Here is a 20,607-nt window from a genome sequence, read left to right as displayed (position 1 = left end):
AGTGAGAATCCCTGCCAAGTCCCTGGAAACTGAGCCAGTCTTCAATTATCTAGCACCAGCTGTCTGAAAAACAAAACAAAACAAAACAAAACAAAACAAAACAAAACAAACAAAGCTATTATCTCAATTAATTTATTGCTGTGATACATTAGAATGGCAAGGCAAAGCCATTCCAGTGTTAGCTTGAGTTCATAAAGAACTGAGTGTAGAAAGGAATTTCTTATTTCTCAGGGGACACTGCAGTGCTTAGCAACACGGACATCCCTGATGATCAGGACAAAGGGACTGAGGCCAGCATAACTAAGTACTAAAAATGCTTTCATATTGAGTATTGTGGAATCGTGTGTCACTGTGGAGCCTGTGTAGAAGGAAAAAATGAAATCTGCACAGTAAAAGAAAAGGAAACAGGCCATGAGAGTGAGAACACTATGGGCAGCTCTGATGTCTGGCCTGGAATCATTTGCAAACCTGGAACTGTGAAGGTACAGGACACGTATGTGATGTTTATACAGATGGAGAGCCATAGACCCACTGCTCCAGCCCATGAGACTCTGGAAAACAACATCACGAAGAGCCATGAGAGAGAGGAAAAGCCACCTCACTGTGTGTGTGGATGGCAGCATGCAGCAATACCCAGTATACATCCCGACTTCAGACCTGTTTGTGCTGCTGGCTGCTGTGATATAGTGAAGCAAGTTGGAGCTTATCAGGGAATTAAAGATCCAAAAGAGGAGGAGAAAGAGAAGAACTTGCCATGCAGTCTGTGGTTTGAGCTTTCTGCAAAGGATTGTCCTGGGACTGATGGTGACAGCCTGGACCACACTGAGGAGACAGGTGGTGCAGATGGAGAGGCCACGGGCAACCCTTTCTAGGTAAATTAGAGTTTTACAACCAATGTCACCTAGGAAGTTTCTGAAATAAAAAATTGCAGTTATGTTTCTGACCCCTATGCAATGAATAATGATTATGTTCACAAAAGCCAAGTGAATGAGCATAACATCTACATTTTTTCTCTGAGGACCCATGAAAGTATACACACGTCTCACAAATAAGATGATGTTCCCTAAAACTCCAAGTCTAGTAAGTGAAATGAAAATTAGTCTCTGGATGAGGTCTCTCCAGATCATCTTCATGAAATTTCCAGCACTAGGAAAAACCCTTTTGAGAAACACAAGGAAGTAAACATGATATGGTTCAGGCCTGTGGGTGTTCTGTTTTCTTTAGTGAAGAGAACAGTGTATTATGTAAATGCAGAGTCCTTTGTTACAGATGCCTGAGTTCGTTCTTGCCCCTCCTGTTCTTGTTTCCATGGATACAGCAATGATGCTGATGGTGATTGGACATAAACACCATGCTGATGCACTCACTGCTTTACAGAAGACAGTTCTTTATACCCTCCATCTCTAAACTCTTTTCCACGAGGACACCCAAACAAAGGACAGTATCACTCAATTTCTGAGACATGATATGGAGCATCAACTTAGATGCCTCTCTTCCCAGATCCTCTTTGCCATCCTGTACACACTCATCCCTCAAGTATCAAACTAATAGAAAATTGGAGATACTCCAAAGTTGTGTAATACTTGTCCAAATGGGGATGCTTTCCAGGGAAAGTCAGGTGGCTTTTCTCTGTCTCCAACTCTGAATTGACCTTGGAATAAAGGACACATAGTTTAATTGGGCAGGGCAGCAGCAGCCCATTCCCTCACCTTGACGGTGTGATTAATTTTGGTTCCCTATCGTCTCTTGCATGGGAGTAACAAACTCTTCTATTTATGTGCGTTTACTGACCATTCCCTAAGAACATTCTCCCAAATCTTAGCTCTCAGCATAGTCATTGTTCATTTGGAATCTAAACAAAGGCACATCCTACTGTTTTGATTTTCAAGGTTCAGCAAATGCAGTGATTTTATCAATCAGTATTGCCCCATTCTATAAAGGACAAGCCACCTAATACCTAGTACTGATTTGTATTTTTTACACATGATATCCATTTTCTTTCTTCTCATTCTGTTTAAAGTTCAAATCAGGATTAAAACATAAATGCATTAATTTTACTTACATTTTTACAAATCATAAATAGTTTTATATAGGATCCTTAAGTATATTTGACTTCCACACTTTAATATTCTGTGCTGTTCACCAAATTTATCTCTGAATTATTTTGGCTCCTCCCAAACTTATGTGATACTGGCACCTACCTTGCCACAACAGTACATGTAATATTCTCTATGTGATCTGACTCCCGCCTCCACACTACACAGCTCTATGCTCCCCACAGGTCACAAATGTATCTCCTACAATTTCTCTGAATCCTCTGGACTGTGCTGTCTGTTAGTCTGTTTTTATCAACCCCTCTGTGCTGGGAAACCCCAAGAGATGCTTTAGTACATCAGTTACCTTGTATTTTTGCAGATGTATCTCTTGGTTTTTGGATATATCAATAATACATATTGAATTGTTTACTGAAATCTTTTTTTCTGATTTTTTGTCACTCCTGGACTGCAAAAACATCTACTCAAGGAACTGTCAAAAAGAAATTTATATTTTACATCATATCTTTTTAATTTTAGTCATTTTTGTGTATTGGGTGTTTTTCCTGCATGTATGTCTGGATGCCACACGTGTGCCTGGTGCTTGCAGAGGCCAAAATAAGGAATCGGATGCCTTGAAACTGGAGTGGCACATGGCTGTTAAATGTCATATAGGTGCTGAGAGTTGAATCAGGGAACGCTGCAAGAGCAGCCAGTGCTCTTAACCAGGGAGCCAGCTCTTCAGTCCACATATGGACAATTTAACAGGCTTTCACAGGCTCCTTACCTCCGCCATGCTGGAACCAATGCAGTCTGTGTGCGTCCAGTTAAATGAGGGATTGTGCTTCAATGATGTGGTGGAGGCTTACACATACTCTAGAAACTGGAGGAATTTCAAAACTTTAGAAATAGAAATTTCAGGATTCACAAGAACCTGCTTTGTGACCACTCACTGTGGTTTTGATTGTGTCTTTCCCAATTCATATATTCATCATATTGAGAATATTATTTGGCTTCCTTAAAAATATTTTTATATGTAAATTGTATTTTGTGTAATACAGGTATATTTTAGAGAGTCAGTGAACTGACAGGTATAGCGCCTAGGGAAGTGCCCAGCATGCTTTAAAGACCCATTTTCTAAAAGCAGTTATTAGTGTTAGTGTTTAGCCTCATGTCTGCTTTATCCACAATTCTCATGTTCTATGGTTTACATTGGATCTAGGGAAGAGAAATTCACAAGAAATGAAATCATGGTAAAGAAGGAAAGAGTGCCCCATCTGCAAAAGACTGTAGTCACTAGAGGTTACACAGCTCAGATGGAAGCTCCCAGTCCTTGGAGGGAAAAACACACAAAGATTGTGCAGAAGCTGTGGGAACCGGAGCTTCCTCCTCCAGGCTGCAGTGCAGGTCCCCCTGTCTCCTGCTCTGCCTGTCCTGTGTAATGAGCAGCTCTGGCCCAGTGGCCGCACACACTGTCCACACGGCTGATGCAGCCATCCTGGATTGCAGGTAGGAAATGATAGACCATCTTCTCCCTGAATCCTGCCTCTTCCCTCTCCCAGAGTGACAGGGAGCCCGCATCCTTGTCTCCTGCATCTCTGCCCTCCACAGATTTCTGTCCACACCAAAGGCAGCTCCACCCCACCATGACGTGCAGTACTCACCATGCAGTCTGTGCAGCAGCTCGGGGTAGGTGTCCTCACGGCACCAGCCAGGCCCTGTTTATCAACCTGAGACCTTAACTCAAGAGAGGTGTCAAGATGTCACCATCAGGAGTTTGGCTTCATCAGGGGAAAAGGCTCCTCCTGCACATCTCCATCCCTGAGGCCGCTCTGCCTTCTCCCTGGTGCTCTGTCATTTCCTGAACCCAGGAACTTAATTACAGTGCCTGTGAGTAGGTGATGAGCAGGGCATGAGGGGTCTGGGCTCTTTGAACTTAAATCCATTCTTTCCTCTTTCCATTCATTTACCCCCTAAACCAAGAGCTGCTTCGGAAGAAATATCTGATACTCGAAAGGGATCACTTTCTGAATAATTTTCAAGCATATTCTTTATTAATAACAAAAGATCATTTAGTGCTACAGGCAGGGGCTATGGTCAAGGTCATGTTTAGGACAATCACCAGGACACTGTGGGAGCCTCTGTGACCTCACTACTGTTTTGAATGCCTTCCCCTCCTCCTTCCTTTTAGGCTATGAAGGTCTGTTTGTATTTCTCTTCACCATCGCCAACTTTATTGTGGGCTGGATGTTTTGCCCTTTATTCATGTTATTTTTTTTTCCTTTTGCGTGGTGATGTTTGTTTTTATCCTTTTGTTTATCTATTTCAGCATTTTTATTTCAGCATTCAGAATAGTTGGCTCCATTATGGCATTTTAATACCTGCTGGGTTTTGGTTGATCCTCTCCCAATTTCCTCCTCTTCTATTGCTCCTCACTTCCTATTCCCATCTAGACCCTTAGGATTTCTTTCTTTGTGTGGATGAATAATATTTCCTTCAGTTTATATATGACAGTTTTATGTATTGATCTATTAACAGAGTTAGGTTGAATCCATGTGCATAGTGAGTGCTATTGTGACTAAACATAGAGTGCAAGTGTCTCTAACATTCTGATTTCATTTCCTTTGGCTGTATATTCAGTAGTTGGGATTGCTGGATCAAAAGGAAGAAAACTACACTTACCTTAAATGCAGTAAGTGACTCTTAGAAACAGTACATATCTACAAAACCACACCCAAATCTTCACAGTAAGCCAGAAGCCCTTCCATGCCCCTCTCCTATCATGTCCTCAACAGAGCAGGGAAAAGCCCACCGTGAAAGACGCTACTGTGGCTCTTTCCACCTTCTACCAGTTTGACTTGCTATTTCTGTCAGTAGGAGCACTGACCAGCACCATTCCTACATCTCTCAGATCGTCACCACAGCCACCAACATAAATGTGAGCAAGGCATAGTGGCATATACCTCTAATGGTATATGCATAGTCCCAGCAGTTGGAAAGCTTGAGGCTGAAAGATCAAGAGTTCAAGGCCAGTGTGGTGGTTTGAATAAACATGCCCCCCATTAGCTCATAGGGAGTGGCATTACTAGAAGGTGTGGCCTTGTTGGAGGAAGTGTATCATGAGGGGGTGGGTTTTGAGATCCCAAATGCTCAAGCCAGGTCTAGTAGACATTCACTTACAGCTGCCTGCAGATCCAGATGTTGAACTCTCAGCTCCCTCTCTAGTGCTGTGTCTGCCTGCATGCCACCATGCTTCCCACCATGATGATAATGGGCTAAACCCTTGAACTGTAAGCCAGCCCCAATGAAATGATTTCCTTTATGAAAGTTGCTGTGGTCATGAAGTCTCTTCACAACAATAAAACCCTAATTTAGACAGCCAGCCTCTGCCTTAAAGCAAGAGGCCAATTTGGGTTCAATAGCCAAAATGTTTATTTTTATTTGTAGTTATGTGTGTGTGTGTGTCTGTGCACATGAGTACAGGTGCCAGAGAAGTGCAGAGATGCTGGATCCCCCCAGACCTGAAGTTATATGCAGTTGTGAACCACTTGATGTACTGGGAATCAAACATGGGTCCTTTGCAAGAGCAGTGTGTGATCTTTACTGCTGACCTATCTCTTCAGTTTCCTCATATTTTTAAAAAACAAAATAACTCAGAAAGGTAAAAGGAAGTACTTATTAAACTTCTGTTCTAGTTTTTCTCAAATGTAATAATTCTTATAGTTTTTTACTCTTGCAAATGATAGAGCAAATCTAATTAAAGCTATGACTATATTCCATTATTTTCATGCTTTTATTTTATTACATTGAAATGCACTTGAATATTTCATTCTATATCAATATATTTTGAGCTTATTTACCATCTTATAAATATCACACCAAAAAATCTTGTAAATTTTTAAAATACATTTATTTGTGGGAGGGGAGCACGCATGTGCCATGGTACATATAGAGATCAGAGGGCAGCTTAAGAAAGTAAGTTTACTTCTTCTTTTTTTTTTTTTTTTTTTTTTTGGTTTTTCGAGACAGGGTTTCTCTGTGTAGCTTTGCGCCTTTCCTGGAACTCACTTGGTAGCCCAGGCTGGCCTCGAACTCACAGAGATCCGCCTGGCTCTGCCTCCCGAGTGCTGGGATTAAAGGCGTGCGCCACCACCGCCCGGCATAAGTTTACTTCTTTAATCGTGTGGTTCCTGGGGTCAAGGTCAGGTGTCAGTCTGGTGGTAAGTGCCTTTCCCTGCTGAGTCATCTCCACCGGTCCTCAATGCCATAATTCTCTTCTAAGTGTGGAACTGCGGATGTGTTTCCTGTTGTGTTGTTCTCTTTGCTTTGGTTCTGGAGGCTGAGCCTGGGCCTTGTCCATAGAGGAAGTCACCCTGACACTGAGTTAACTCCCCAGCCCCCGGATATTATCAAGTAGCTAATAAATGCACATCGTTTGGTATTTAGGCAATGTGTTTGGAATGATGTAGATAATTTGTAAATTGTATTTCTTCAGTGAACACCTGTATCTGAAGGATTAGTTCCTAGAAATGGGGTTCCTGAGTCAAAGGGATTCACTTCAGTAATTTGTGCAGATGCTGACACATCATTCTGCTGATCTTCACTACCTAAAGCTCAGTGGAGAGAAACTTCCATCTATCTATGCAGAGTTCACACCAAATGACCTCATCTATCTATGTAGAATTTACACCAAATGACCTCATCTATCTATGCAGCATTCACACCAAATGACCTCATCTATCTTTGCAGAATTTACACCAAATGACCTACATCTATCTATGCAGAATTCACTCTGAATGACCTCTGTCTATCTACACATAGTTCACACTGAATGACCCCCATCTATCTATGCAGAGTTCACACCAAATGACCTCCATCTATCTATGCAGAATTCACACTGAATGACCTCCATCTATCTATGCGGAATTCACTCTGAATGACCTCCATCTATCTATGCAGAGTTCACACCAAATGACCTCCATCTATCTGTGTAGAGTTCACACTGAATGACCTCCATCTATCTGTGCAGAGTTCATACCGAATGACCTCCATCTATCTATGCAGAGTTCACACTGAATGACCCCCATCTATATATGCAGAGTTCACACTGAATGGCCTCCATCTATCTGTGCAGAGTTCACACTGAATGTTGAAGTATGATGTGAGAGTAAATGAGAAGATACCTGGGTCCCTCTCTCTTTGATCTGACCCTCGTATCAGACATAGGCTGCTCACCCCAAGCTGTACTGTGTGAGACTGTCTTTACCTGCTTAAGCTTTTCTTACTTGATTAAAAAACATACACAAGGCATAGAAAATACTAAGAGCCGTTTCAAACCTCCTTTTCTGAAGCAACGTGGCTCCTCCAATCTTACTGAGCATGCCAACATTCAGCCAGGTGTCCTTCCCTGTGAATCAGGATAAAAGGGCTGAGAACTGCATAACCAAGGGTCAGAAATTCTTGAAAATGCATTGTGAAGGAGTCATTCTTCAAAGAGAAAGATAAATACAAAGAGACAACACAATCTGCCCAATAGAAGGAAAGAAAACAGAGCATCAGAAGGAGGACACTCTGGGCAGCTCTCAGCTCAGGGGGAGTTCTGTAGAGAAGCTTGGCCTTCTGAAGGTAGAGGACATGCTGGTGGTGCTTGTGGAGAAGAGATACCATGTAGCCACTGGCCCCTCCCATGGCTCCCTGAAACACTGCATCTCTCAGGACCATGAGAAGGAGAAACATGCTGTTTATTTTCTGACATTCTTTTTTGAAATAACAGTATAAACTATTGTTACTCAGTTGTAATGTATTTGTGACTCTGTTTCTGATGGAGTGGAGGAGGTTCATGCTGATCAAGGAATTGAGAATCCAAAAGAAGAGCAGGGAGAGAAGCATATACCATGTGGACCTCAGTCTGAGCCTCCCCCACCAGGAGTCTCTGGGGCTCATGATGATGGCCTGGACCACTGTGAGGAGACTGCTGGTGCAGATGGAGAGGCCCCGGGCCATCCTTTCTAAATAAACAATAATGTGACAGCCCACATCACCTAGGAAGTGTCTCAGACCTAAAGCTGCAATTGCCGTTGGTATACTCTTGGAGAAAAGCATTATAATATTTGTAAAAGCCAAGTGCATGAGAATAAGGTGTATAGATTTCTTTCCAGAACCCACAAAACCGCCTATGTGATTCACAAAGACAGAAATATTCACCATAGTGCCAAGTCCAGTTATAAGAAGGAATATTGTTATTTCACTAATATTCAAAACCATTTCTTACTTCGTAGGGAGAAAATTTTGCATCTTCCAAGTAGAGTCTGAGGAAATGATATGTATCTATAAAATATATTTAATGTCATAATATGTTTCTGGTATATAAAAGACAGCCCTGATGTTTAATGGAACATATTTTCTATTTAAAATATTCTTTTTTTCTTGTTAGTCTTTATGGGACATCTTATACCTTAAGTGGAATCTGTGGGAGAAGATAAAAATATTTGAAATCACAAAACAGATTTATATTAGCAAATAGACTTCCATATTACCAAAAATTAAATTACATCTTCAGATGTTTACATATTCCATGTATTTTGAACCCCAGCATGTGTTGAAATAAACTCAAATGCTCACCAACCTGAATGTCTCCTTGTGTTTTCTATTTCATTTTGTTACCTCTGCTGTGAGTCTGTTCCCAACTGGGACACTCCCTTAACCTCCCCTCCTGCACAGCTAATCAACAGACACTTCTTTAAAAAACTGTGTCAACCCTGGTCATTCACTTCTGTAATCCCAGCTCTTGAAGAAGGGTGAGGCAGGATTATTGTGGATTCCCTGCAATCACAGTAATCAGGTCAGCCACAGTCACATAACAAGACCTTGTCTGAGCCCCCACCCTAAGAAAACCCTAGAGCGGCCCCAAAAGCAAAAGAAAAATCAATATGAAGCAAAATAACCCTATCTTACTGCATCAACATTACCATCTTTCAGAGTGGGAGACCTTTCTTCTTCTGTAATTCCTTTTGTTTTGTTATTATATGGCTTTTCTGTTAAAATGAATATAGAAAAGATCTGTGCTGTGGGATGGTCTTCCTTTATGCCGTGAGTATGTGTTGTTATCATTGCTTAATAGTAAGCTTCTCTATGGCAAAGCAGCTAGGAGGCAGGTGGGAAACCCAAGCAGAGATACATGGAGAAGAACGCCGGGGCTGGAGGAGATGCTGAAAGCTGCCCAGGGAAGTCGGGAAGCCAGATGTGATGTAACAAAGGTAAAGTCATGGGACATGTGGTGACACAGAGATGAACAGAAATGGGTTAATTTCAGATACAAGAGCTAGGTAGTAAGCTGAACCATAGACCAAACAGTCTGTAATTGATATGTAAGCGTCTGAGTAATTATTTTATAAGTGGCTGTGGGACTGCGGGTGGAGATATCTGTCCAGACCATGGGCCTGGGTGGCACAAACTTCCCCCTACAGACCTTTTTTATGTCCTGTCTGTAGTTACTGTATCTTTGATTCATTAATTTTTATACTCCATAGATGTGTGCCTCTATGCCTGTCTTTTATCTTTTATCTCCAAGATCACTGGCAGCAAGAACTGTGTGAATATTGGCTTGTTCCCAAGTCTGGGATGATGCATCCTCATTAGTAGAAACACTCACAAAGTACTGTCTTTCAGCCTCAGTTTCCTTGACTGCAAAATGAGACATTACAATCTGTAGTCATGCATTAAATAAAGAATGCTGTTGTTTGAAATTCTCAGCCCATAGTGCAATAAAGCACCAGGTACATGAGCAAGAACAGTTGAAATTGGTATATTTAAATAAGAGGTGATTAAGACTTTAGTCAGACATCGAGAATCTTAAAACAAATTTCAAACAAATCCCAATACCCTCATGTCATTAACAAATACATTTATGATTTTCTGATTTTGGTCTAGTGTTTCCCATCTTCCCAGGATTCCTACCTTAATGTTAGTGAGGACCCAAAGCTCCAAATCAGATTTGGGGTAAGCTTTGAGACACCTATTACAATACTTCCAGCAGTTTTTGATCAACAATTTGAACAGTAGCAGGGACAATATGGAATTACCTTCCTAAACAGCTTTTGAATTATTGTTGGAAACTACTTAAAAGGGTGTGCTGTGCATTGAGTTAGGTAACAACTCAGGCAGGCAACTGTGCCCATTTCAGACAGAGTTTTCTCAACTAACAATGGCAACAGTGCTTGATGCTTCAGAAAACTAAGTCAAATTTACAATGGGTCATATTAACTTGCAGCCTGGCCAAGATAAAGAATAATTATAATTTTCAATACAAATTGTTAGCAGTTTTCTCCATCATATTGGTATATAATGAAGTTGACTCAGAGGTACAGTATGTTATTTATAAGATTAGGGGATACTTTGAGGATGAGTGCAGAAAAATATTTAAGATAAATACACATACAGAGATAGAGAAAGACAGGGGGACAGAGGGGGTGGCCATTTGTAGAATTAATATCTTAATGGGTTAAGACAACGTTTGTTCACATGTAAGAGACAAATATGCCATGAAGACATTTTGTGGAAACTGATAATGGTGCAGTCATGGTACAGGTGAAGGCAGAGCTTACAGAAGAGAAAGATTTCTGGTTTGTTTCCCCCTAGGAACTGGAGATATTCTTGTATCATTCTTATTCTCCCCAAAAGGAAAGATGCAACACACGGAAAGACCCTCCCTGAGCTCCCCAAAGCTGCTGGCTCCTAAGCATGGAAGCCTGGCACTTAACCATCTTTCCAGCCTGTGGTACATACCTGTGGAGATCAGGTTCACCCAGCCCTGTGCCTCACAGTCAAAGAAAAGGAGCTGATGTGCTTCAGAGGGAAATTTTGCAGCCCCAGGGAGGAACATCAAAGAGTGGTCAGGTGTGCTCACTGCAGGGCCGAGGTGCAAGACAGGCTCTGGATGAGTCCTCTGGCCGGGTGAGCCTTCCAGGGCTGTGTTTGAACCTTCTGGATTCAGTCTTGTTTTCAACAACCTGTCACTGGACTTCAGTTTTCATACTTCTCAGTGTGTAGGGGAGAAAGAAGTTCTCTGTGGAATCTTGTCCCTGGGGCACATCTCTCTCTCCCTCCACAATTACTACATAGGTTTCTTCTAGAAGCTCTTTCAGACTTAATTGGAATTTAATTACCGTATGTAACAAACTATAGAAGTGATCCCTGGAAGTACAGTCTGGAGTTGAATTACTTTAATGGACACGCAGTGAGGAAGTGAACAGCAGCTAGGTTCTGAGTCTCGCTGCCTATGTCTCCAGTCTGTGTCTCTTCGCTGTCACAAGGTTTTGAAGCTGGGAATTAGAAAGGACTTGCTGTACAGGTGCAGAAAAAGCAATGTCCTATTCTTTCCTTGACCTGTTCCACACGTGAGAGTATGGCAAATGTCAACCACCTCTGGAGATTCCACTTTCTCAGTGGAAAAAGTCTCAGATACATAGTTGGGAGCAAGAGGCTCTCCTTACTGTAGGCATGTTGATGGTTCAAGGTCTTCCATGAGTGACTGTTTCCTTCTTTGTCCATCAAACAGCAACTGGGACCCCGAAACCCACTGGAACTCCATGTGAAAGATTTGCATGTCCTGTAATGACTGTCAGTACATACGGGAAGGTTATTGGCGGATTTATTGGTGGAGGCAGTAAATTTACACAAGGAGCCAAAGTACCAGGTGAATTTAGGATAAACTGTATTTTACAGAATGTTATGCCCCTTATTTGTCATAGAGTTATAGTTTATCTTGGAAAGGTTTTTCTGTTGGCTTAGTGCATTCTCACTAATGGCTGCCTGTCTTTCAAGCAGAGGTCAATACTGTCACTACTTGGTGGAGAACAAGTGGGTCTAGTTGGTAATGACAGGCTCCATCACGATGGTGGTCTCCCTGCCTTCCATGTTTCAAGATGGAAGTCTAATACTACATCATCATGGGGAAGGGCAAGCTGGCCAGTCCTCGGGACAAGTGTATTACTGCTAATTAAATAGACAAAGGAGCTCTGGCTAAGCTGGTGGAAGCCATCAGGACCAATGCCAGATATGAGGAGATCCATGATCATGGAAAGGTGATGTCCTGGGCCCAAACGTCCATCCCTAGTGACACAAGAGACCACACCTACTTTAACATTCTTTCATGTTATTCTTTCAAATGCCCTAATTCTTTCAAATGCCACTCCCTATGAGTATATAGTGTCCATTTTCATTCAAACTATCACAATTAGTGAGAGGTGTACTTATCTGTGGGCATAAGCATAAATATTTGGAGCGCAGTTTAGAGCTTTATTGATTTAGGAAAACGGCAGTAGTAGGTTTCTCCTCTACAGTCTGTGACCTTTCCACCCATGGGGTCTTAGCTAGCTTTACAGATAGGGCCAAGCATGAGTTTTCTCCTATTGAGCATCCATTAAATCCATTTAGACAGCTGTTAGTTATCCCCAAGATGCTGTTGGTTATCCCCAAGATGCTGTTAGTTATCCCCAAGATGCTGTTGGTTATCCCCAAGATGCTGTTAGTTATCCCCAAGATTCTGTTGGTGATCCCCAAGATGCTGTTGGTTACCCAATATATATGTGCCTCTGTTGAGCCATTAGACATACCTTGCCAGGTCACCCATTGTGGTTTGCAGGCTTTACAGCTGAATACTACTACTGTTTGCTTTTCTCCCTCAGCAGTGTGTACATCACCTTATAACACTATTAAGTGGTAGCTCTCAGGAAGGAGGCTTCCAGGTCAATTACCAGGCTGATTTCCCCAAGTTCTTTTATGTGAATTTGTGATATCCTCAGCAATAGGGTCTTGCCCTCAACTTCTGGGAGGTAACCAAGTACCTGGAAATTTCTCCGGTCCTGCCTCACCCAGCAGTCCAGACAAAGCTCTCCCACCTGCAGTCTCACAGGCGCTTATAAAATAAATATTCAGAGGCTTATATTTTTTCTTTTTCTTTTTTCTTTTTTTCGAGACAGGGTTTATCTGTGTAGCTTCTGCACCTTTCCAGGAACTCACTCTGTAGCCCAGGCTGGCCTCAAACTCACAAAGATCTGCCTACCTCTGCCTTCTGAGTGCTGGGATCAAAGTGTGTACTATCACCACCCGGCGTCAAAGGCTTATGTTATTTACAAACTGTATGGCCGATGGCTTCGGCTTCTTGCTAGCTAGCTCTTTCATATTAAATTAACCCATTCCTATTAATCTACATGCTGCCATGTGGCTGTGGCGTTACTGGTCTGCTGGCGTCTCGTTACTCCTGTGGAGGAGCTGTCGTCTCTCTTGACTCCACCCTTCTCTGTATCTCTGCTTGGATTTCCCACGAGCCACACATATTCACAGCATATAGAAATACATCCCACTGCAAAGCAAGGATGATGGCTATAGACTATATTGTTTTGGGGGTCTTTGGATATCCTTGACCAATAACTCAAAGAGCAGTATCCCTTACTAAGCACTAGGGTTCTTTGTCCATTGCTTTTTGGGAGGTTTATTATCCTCTGTGTTGGGTAGCTCTATTTAAACTCTCTCTCTCTCTCTCTCTCTCTCTCTCTCTCTCTCTCTCTCTCTCTCTCTCTCTCTCTCTGTGTGTGTGTGTGTGTAGTATGTGTATATTTAAGTATACATATATATATATACACACACACACACGTATATATACACACAGAGATAAATAATATATATCTTAATGTAAGCTTATGAAGTTTCCTATAGTGTTATTTATCTTACTCCTTTTTTACCCCTTTGTATTACTTTCCATCCTCCTCCTCTTGTGTTTCTTTTTCAGACAAAATTTATTTTTCAAATGATCATTATAAATTTATCTACTGACAGTTGAAAACTTTCTAGATAATTCTGTATTTTACCTTAACTAACCCATTGTTCATTTGGTATTTAGCAGATTTCTTCATAAGCCTTCTGGTTCCAATGATCACCTAATCAATATGGAATCCTTTAAAGATCAACATTAGAAGGTTGTAAATGTTTGAAGCTGGGGGAGGAAGATTCAGAGAGATTCAGAGTCAAAAGTTCAGGACCTGATTACACACACATTAGTTAGCACTGTGAGAAGAGATGATCTTGGAAACATGTTGATCGTTTATTTTCCACAATTCACAATGTGCTTGTGTATGTGGGGACACATGTATATACAGGTGTCAGAACGTCACTTTATACACTATATAGTCTTAGTGGTGCACAGCCTTGCACTGTGGCTGTGAGAAATCATTTAATAGAATAGACAGGCCCCAGCATTCTGATAAGCTCTGTGCTGGGGCTCACCAGTTGACATGGAATCTCTAGTCAAACTGTGATGATCTGATTCCAAGGGGCTAGGGAACAAGTGATGAGACCCAATCACCATAGGGAAGGTTGCTATGGTTATGGAAATAACAGTGATCAGAACAGTTCAATGCAGAGAAACTCTTGTGCTGATCGGCTGATCATGGTATCTGATAACTGTAAAATTCAAGTGGCCTAGAACTCCACCAGGATTCTATATGCTATATACAAGGGGGAAATCACCAGATCTGGATTCATTTCACTTGAAACACTAGAATGTTCATCAGTGAGTTCCCAGATATGAGTCAATGTTCAGTCTCAAAGCTCCTGCAAAGAGGGTGGAGCCAGATTCCCATTCGTAGATGCCACCACAAATATGTGCTGTCAGTCAATGTGCCTTCTGGTCAAATAAACTGCACTCATTTGCTAGGTTACTTTGTGGTGAGAAATGAACTTACTTACATCTTTTCAGATTTGATAGGACACTAGTCTAAACTGACATATTTTTAATTTTTTTTATATTTTATTTTTATTTTACATTTATGAGTATTTGCTTGCATGAGTATCTGTACTATATGCATGCAGTGTCTGTGGAAGTTTGAAGTGAGCATCAGGGCCCCTGGGAATGGAGTTACAGATGATTTGAGCTACCCTATGGGTGCTGGGCATTGAAATGGGGTCCTGTAGAAGAGCATTCAGTTCTCTTAACCCCTAAGACATCTCTCCAGGCCCCCACACTAGTTTTTAGAGGTGTAAAATGTCACTGTGCCCCACCAATCTGAGTAGAGGTTCCATAAGGAAAGGTGATCAATGCAAATTCTGTATAACATTCACTGTGCCCTGAGAAAACTCCAGTGTCATTTGAGAATCCAGGATTCTTCATAAGAAGTGTCTTGTTTCTCTCAGGTTAATTTATTGATTGAATATTTAGCAATTTATGATGTGCCTGGGTGTGAACTTACTCACTTACTGCTGAAGCCTTGCATGCTCTCTCTGTCTCTCTGTCTTTGTCTCTGTCTCTGTCTCTGCCTCTCTGTCTCTGTCTCTGTCTGTCTGTCTGTCTCTCTCTCTCTCTCTCTTTCTGCACATGTAAATATGGAGGTTGATATCTGATGTCATCTTCCATGGTAACCCCCCTGCACTATCATTATTTTTTTGGTTCGTGTGTGTGTGTGTGTGTGTGTGTGTGTGTGTGATGCACATGGAGGTCAGAGGGGAAGTTATGGGAGTCAGTTCTGTCCTTGCACTATGTGGGTCCCAAGGACCGAACTTGTTTCATCAGGCTTAGTGGCAAGTTCCCTTACCTGGTGAGCTCTCTCATCTGCCCTCTACATCTTATCTTTTGAGACAGGGTCTGTCTCAGATCTTACAGACTGGATAGACTGGCTGCCAGTGAGCTGCCTGGATCTGTCTTTCTCCACCTTTCTGTCCTAGAGTTACACAGGCCACTGTGCATGGCTTATTTTATTACATGGATCCTAGGGATCTGAACTCAGGGTCTCATAATGCACAGCCAGCACGTTACTGATAGAGTCATCTTCCCAGCTCGGCCACCACCTCCTTCTCCTCTTCCTCCTTTATCCTCACCCTCCCTGTCACCCCTTTCTTAACCCCTTCAGTCCTGAGATTGCAGGCATGCACACCACACTGGGTAAAACGCCTTGATCTGAAGGGACCAGAGTTCACAAAAGCACTTTCTAAATCAGTCTTTGAGCGCTGACTCAAAGGAAGTGATGTAAGATCCTGGGGATGGGGTGACACACAGCGTGCCACATCTGAACACAAGAGAAGGTTGCTGAGCATTAAGAGCAGACGGCAGATGCATGACCATTGACACAGCGCGAGAGAGGACAGACTGGAATTGGAGCTGCTTTCACTCTCTTCTCTTCATAGATTTTGTTGCCAGTAAAATAAAAATATAAAAACAAATCCTGCAGTGATGATTGCCTACAAAATCTTTCATAATGTTTGAATAAATGATAACTGAAGAAAATATTTGAAATCTAAGATATTTTTACATTCACACTGCAAGGTAATATTTATACTAGAAAGCCAAGCTACTTAAGGAACTATAGCATAAAATTATAACAGAAATTGCTAACATTTTTTGGTGCAACCAAACACAAAATAAATATGTATTCACCATTGTAAAGTAGAACCATGATGTACCCAGATGTTTAAGGGGTTCTCACCATAGGTGATAGAAATGTTATTTTCAAATAGGGTACAAATCTGTCTCTAACAATTCTAGAGTTTTATGTTCAAAGATAATATAATAAGTTAACTATTAGTAAGTATTTTTCATAATGGGTTCATCCAATATCTGATAACTAGACCCATATTCTCTACCCAGTACCTTATTGTGTGGCTATAATTGCAAAAATTGTCAATTAAATTAAATTAAATTAGAATCAGATCCTTATGCAGTTCTTTCATGACAGAGAGATGACTAGTGTTGTGGAGAGTCAGGGTGCAACAAAGGGCAGCTACCAACAAGTCCTGTCTGCTTGCAAACACATTTATTTATCAATATTGAAAAATGAATTCACATTTTTATGAATAAAGCAATTATAGAGGGATATAGAATGGCACTTTACTGTGCATACATTACCTGGTTACACAGTCTATAATCTATGTTACTGCAGACTCTCTTCATGCATCGATTAAGTGTTTCCATGCATTTCGGTTCTGTGATTGGTGTCAATGGATTCTATTGACTGAAATTTCATAGTACATGTCATTCCAGATAAAGGTGTCTTGATTCTTCACCATTTATTTACAATTCCATAAGATCCTTTCTGTGGCTGGATAATTAACCTGCTTTCAAGCAGTTAAAAATGGGCTTTTTGTTGTTAAATTATTGTTTTAGGAAACAACAATTCCATAATGTATAACATTTTCCCCCAGTGAAATTCTCAAAGAACAAATCTACCTGTGGCTATAGATCTAAGATAAGAAATTCCTGTCTAAAAGAGAAAAAGACTAGTTCTTTTGATAAAATTTACCCAATTTGTCCTCACACATCCCACTCCTGGACTCACAGTGCTGAGAAAATCTTTTTCATAATCTGCTGTTAAAGGCACTTCTCCAGGGTGCGTAGCTGGAGAAAATATCCATATCATTGTGCTTTGCTTAGAACTCTCTCAAGCCAAGGCTGTGAGTCACTAGGATAACTGTCTAAGAATAAAAACATCTTTAAAGTGCTTTGGTTGAATTTTGTCTTACCCACAATATTAGAGAACTGAGATTTCTTTTATGCTTATTAAAAAGATAAACGAGAGGGACATTTCCTCAATTTCTTCCACTGAGCATGCCAACACTCAGCCGGAAGTCCATCCCTGTGAATCAGCACAAGGGGGCTGAAGACTGCATAACCATGGACCAGGAATTTTTGAATAATCATTATCTCAGAATCGTTTTGAGATAAGTCTGAAGAGAGACTTAAAAATAGAGATAAAGCACAGTCAGTCCAATAGAAAAAAACAAAACAGAGCATGAGAAGGAGGACACTCTGGGCAGCTCTCAGCTCAGGGGGAGTTCTGCAGAGAAGCTTGGCCTTCTGAAGGTAGAGGACATGCTGGTGGTGCTTGTGGAGAAGAGATACCATGTAGCCACTGGCCCCTCCCATGGCTCCCTGAAACACTGCATCTCTCAGGACCATGAGAGGGAGAACAAGCCACTTTGTTTTCTGACTTTCTAGCGAAAAATAACAATAGTTGTCACCATTTTCAAGCTGTGACATATTCAGGTTTATACTTGTGATGGAGTGGATTAGGTTCACACTTATTAAAGCATTGAGTATCCAAAAGAATGAAAAGAATGGAAGGATGTGCCATGCAGACTTAGGTCTGAGCCTCCTCCACCCAGATGCTCTGGGACTGATGATGATGGCCTGGACCACAGTGAGGAGACTGCTGGTGCAGATGGAGACACCGCGGGCCACCCTTGACAGGTAAACGATGATCTTACAGCCTATGTCATCTAGGAAGTTTCTCAAACCAAAAGCTGCTATTGTCTTTGGCAATCCTTTAGCAAGAAGGATTATGATGTTTGCAAAAGCCAAGTGGATGAGAATAAGGTGTATGGGTTTCTTCTCAGGGCCTCTCCACCAACTGAACATATAATTCATAGAAACAGAAATGTTTCCCAGAGTGCCAAGCACAGTCATGAAGAAGAAAACTATTTCGTTAATAATCTTCAAAACCATTTCTTTCTTCTTAGGTAGAAAAACTTGTTTCCACGCTGTAAACACTTTTCAAAAAAGCATCAGTAATGCTAGACATGGATCTGAAAAACACATTTTGCACAATGGCATTTTCTAGTGTGCAAGAGGTAGCAATGGAAACATGTAATGTTTCAGATTAGATCTTTGAAATGCCTCCTTTTCCCCACTGTGGACTCTGGGATATTGTGTGTTCTTTGACAGATGAGTTCGGTAACTGCTATTCAAAAATCTAAAGTTTCAAAGGAGATTTTGATTTTTTAGCTGTGCACGAGCAAAATTGACTTGGTTTTGTGTATGTGTGTGTGTGTGTGTGTAATTGTGTATGTGTGTGTGTGTCTGTCTGTCTATTTATGTGCATGGATTATCCTAGTTAACTCTCAACATAGCTGAATTGAACTCCAAGTTTATCTAACCAACATTTCTTCCTCTGTTTCTCATTCTATTTCATCATATTTTCCTACCTGACTCCAAAAGCCTGAGGCTCATACTGAATCTGTGTGCCTTCCCCACATCACCTCCCAGACACTGGAATTCCTGCTGGGTCACCACCTGTAATTTATCTCAGATTTGGTACCTCACCCTCCACACTGTCTCCTCCTTTGTTGATATTCCTTTCTTGTCTGCATCTGGATTAGTACAACCATTCCCAGGTCTGCATTTGGCGTCAAAGCTTTATAATTTGGATTTCTCCATTTAAATTTTTTGACATTAACTATTCTGTGATTTCACTCCATATAAATGATTATGCTTTAAAAAAAAACAATCCTCAGTGAAAAGTCATATTGAATAATCTTTTCAGATAGGGTCCAACAATTAAAGCTGAATCATCAAAAGACATCCTGAAAAAGAGTCCTGGGTTAAAAAGTCATGTTACTACCCCGTTGTAATTAGGAAGAACATCAAGAGGAATCTTGGGACATTTCTTAGGAGAGTGGGTAGCAGAGGGCTGTGATCTCGGTGGATGTCTTCAGGGAATCTGTGACCCCCAATGAGCAACCTAAGGGCATCTAAAAGAGTTTGGAATATCTCTGGACCAGGAGATGATGATGACTTGGATGGGAGAAGGAGATTAATGAAGTATTATGTGATGCTATGAAATGAGTGCAGTTCATGACTTACAACTCCTCAGTATTTTCTACATACAGTACCATAGGTTGGGGCATACTGTGTGACCAGGGATTCCCATCTAGGAGTTCACGGTGCATTTGCCTCTGTGGGGCCTTGTGAGCAGCAGTTTGTCAGTTTGCTTTGCAGCTGCTTCTCCTGATTCTTCTCCATCCTGTTTATCAGGCAGGCTGCTTACTCTGCATTTGTGTGAGCTGATTCCAGAACCTTAGATCTCAGCAGGATGTTATTCTTCATGTTCAGGAACTCCGTTCTCATTTCTTAGGGATTTATGGTAAGCTGGGGCACCTTTTCTAGAATGAGAGGAAACTCGATATTTCAGTGGCTCCATGGGTTTGTGTGTTCTGAGTACTTGGAATGCCTCGGTTCCCTATGCTCCCTCCTGTTAAACTTACAGGATTTCTTTAAATGTCTGTGTCTTGATGATATCACCTGTGACCTGCATGACCATAGCCTTGTGGGTTCATGTAGCCTAATAACTCTAGTAATGTCATTTATGGCCTTTGAACTGCTCCTCTAACAAAGGGGTAATTATCTCCTGTGCTATTGCATGCTAGAACTCAGGATACCATCCTATATGTCTGTAAATAATGAAACACGCTCCAGACATTAGTAGCAGGCATATCAGCATCACTACATTCATTACTACATTTGGAATATTCATTATTTACCTAGAGATTGGAATCTGTAGAAATCCCTGCAATCCTTTTACCTCTAGTCCCAATGGAAAATATGAATGTTTTCCACTTGTTCACAGACTAAGGATTCTACGTTCTAACTCTTTCCTTTCCTTTTCTTTTCTCCAAGGGACTAGGGATTCTACTTTCTAACTCTCTTTTGTTTTTCTACAAACTTTAAAGCTCTGTGTCTTGTTTGAAGCCAGCTTCTGGGACATCTCAAAAGTGATTTATCTTTTCATATGAAGAATCACACGGAAATAGA

The 20,607-nt window shown here is 41.3% G+C and overlaps 2 protein-coding genes and 1 pseudogene across 2 annotated transcripts; all 3 read right to left on the bottom strand.

Annotated features, from left to right (window-relative positions):
* Positions 1-227: 227 nt before the first annotated feature.
* LOC143273186 (putative vomeronasal receptor-like protein 4) lies at positions 228-1,148 on the bottom strand. Its single transcript, XM_076571560.1, has one exon. It carries the CDS (start codon positions 1,131-1,133, stop codon positions 228-230), a length of 906 nt encoding a protein of 301 aa, XP_076427675.1. The 5' UTR covers positions 1,134-1,148.
* Positions 1,149-7,275: 6,127 nt separating this feature from the next.
* Positions 7,276-8,318, bottom strand: LOC143273185 (vomeronasal type-1 receptor 4-like). The gene has a single exon (XM_076571559.1). The coding sequence runs from the start codon at positions 8,295-8,297 to the stop codon at positions 7,404-7,406; it is 894 nt and encodes a 297-aa protein (XP_076427674.1). The 5' UTR covers positions 8,298-8,318; the 3' UTR covers positions 7,276-7,403.
* Positions 8,319-17,536: 9,218 nt separating this feature from the next.
* LOC102915882 (vomeronasal type-1 receptor 4-like) lies at positions 17,537-18,663 on the bottom strand (annotated as a pseudogene).
* Positions 18,664-20,607: the final 1,944 nt, after the last annotated feature.

The sequence above is a fragment of the Peromyscus maniculatus genome, chromosome 5 (assembly GCF_049852395.1).
Source record: "Peromyscus maniculatus bairdii isolate BWxNUB_F1_BW_parent chromosome 5, HU_Pman_BW_mat_3.1, whole genome shotgun sequence".
Classification (NCBI taxonomy): Eukaryota; Metazoa; Chordata; class Mammalia; order Rodentia; family Cricetidae; genus Peromyscus; species Peromyscus maniculatus.
The sequence above is the reverse complement of the archived record's forward strand: the minus strand, read 5'-3'. Positions and strand labels throughout refer to the sequence as shown.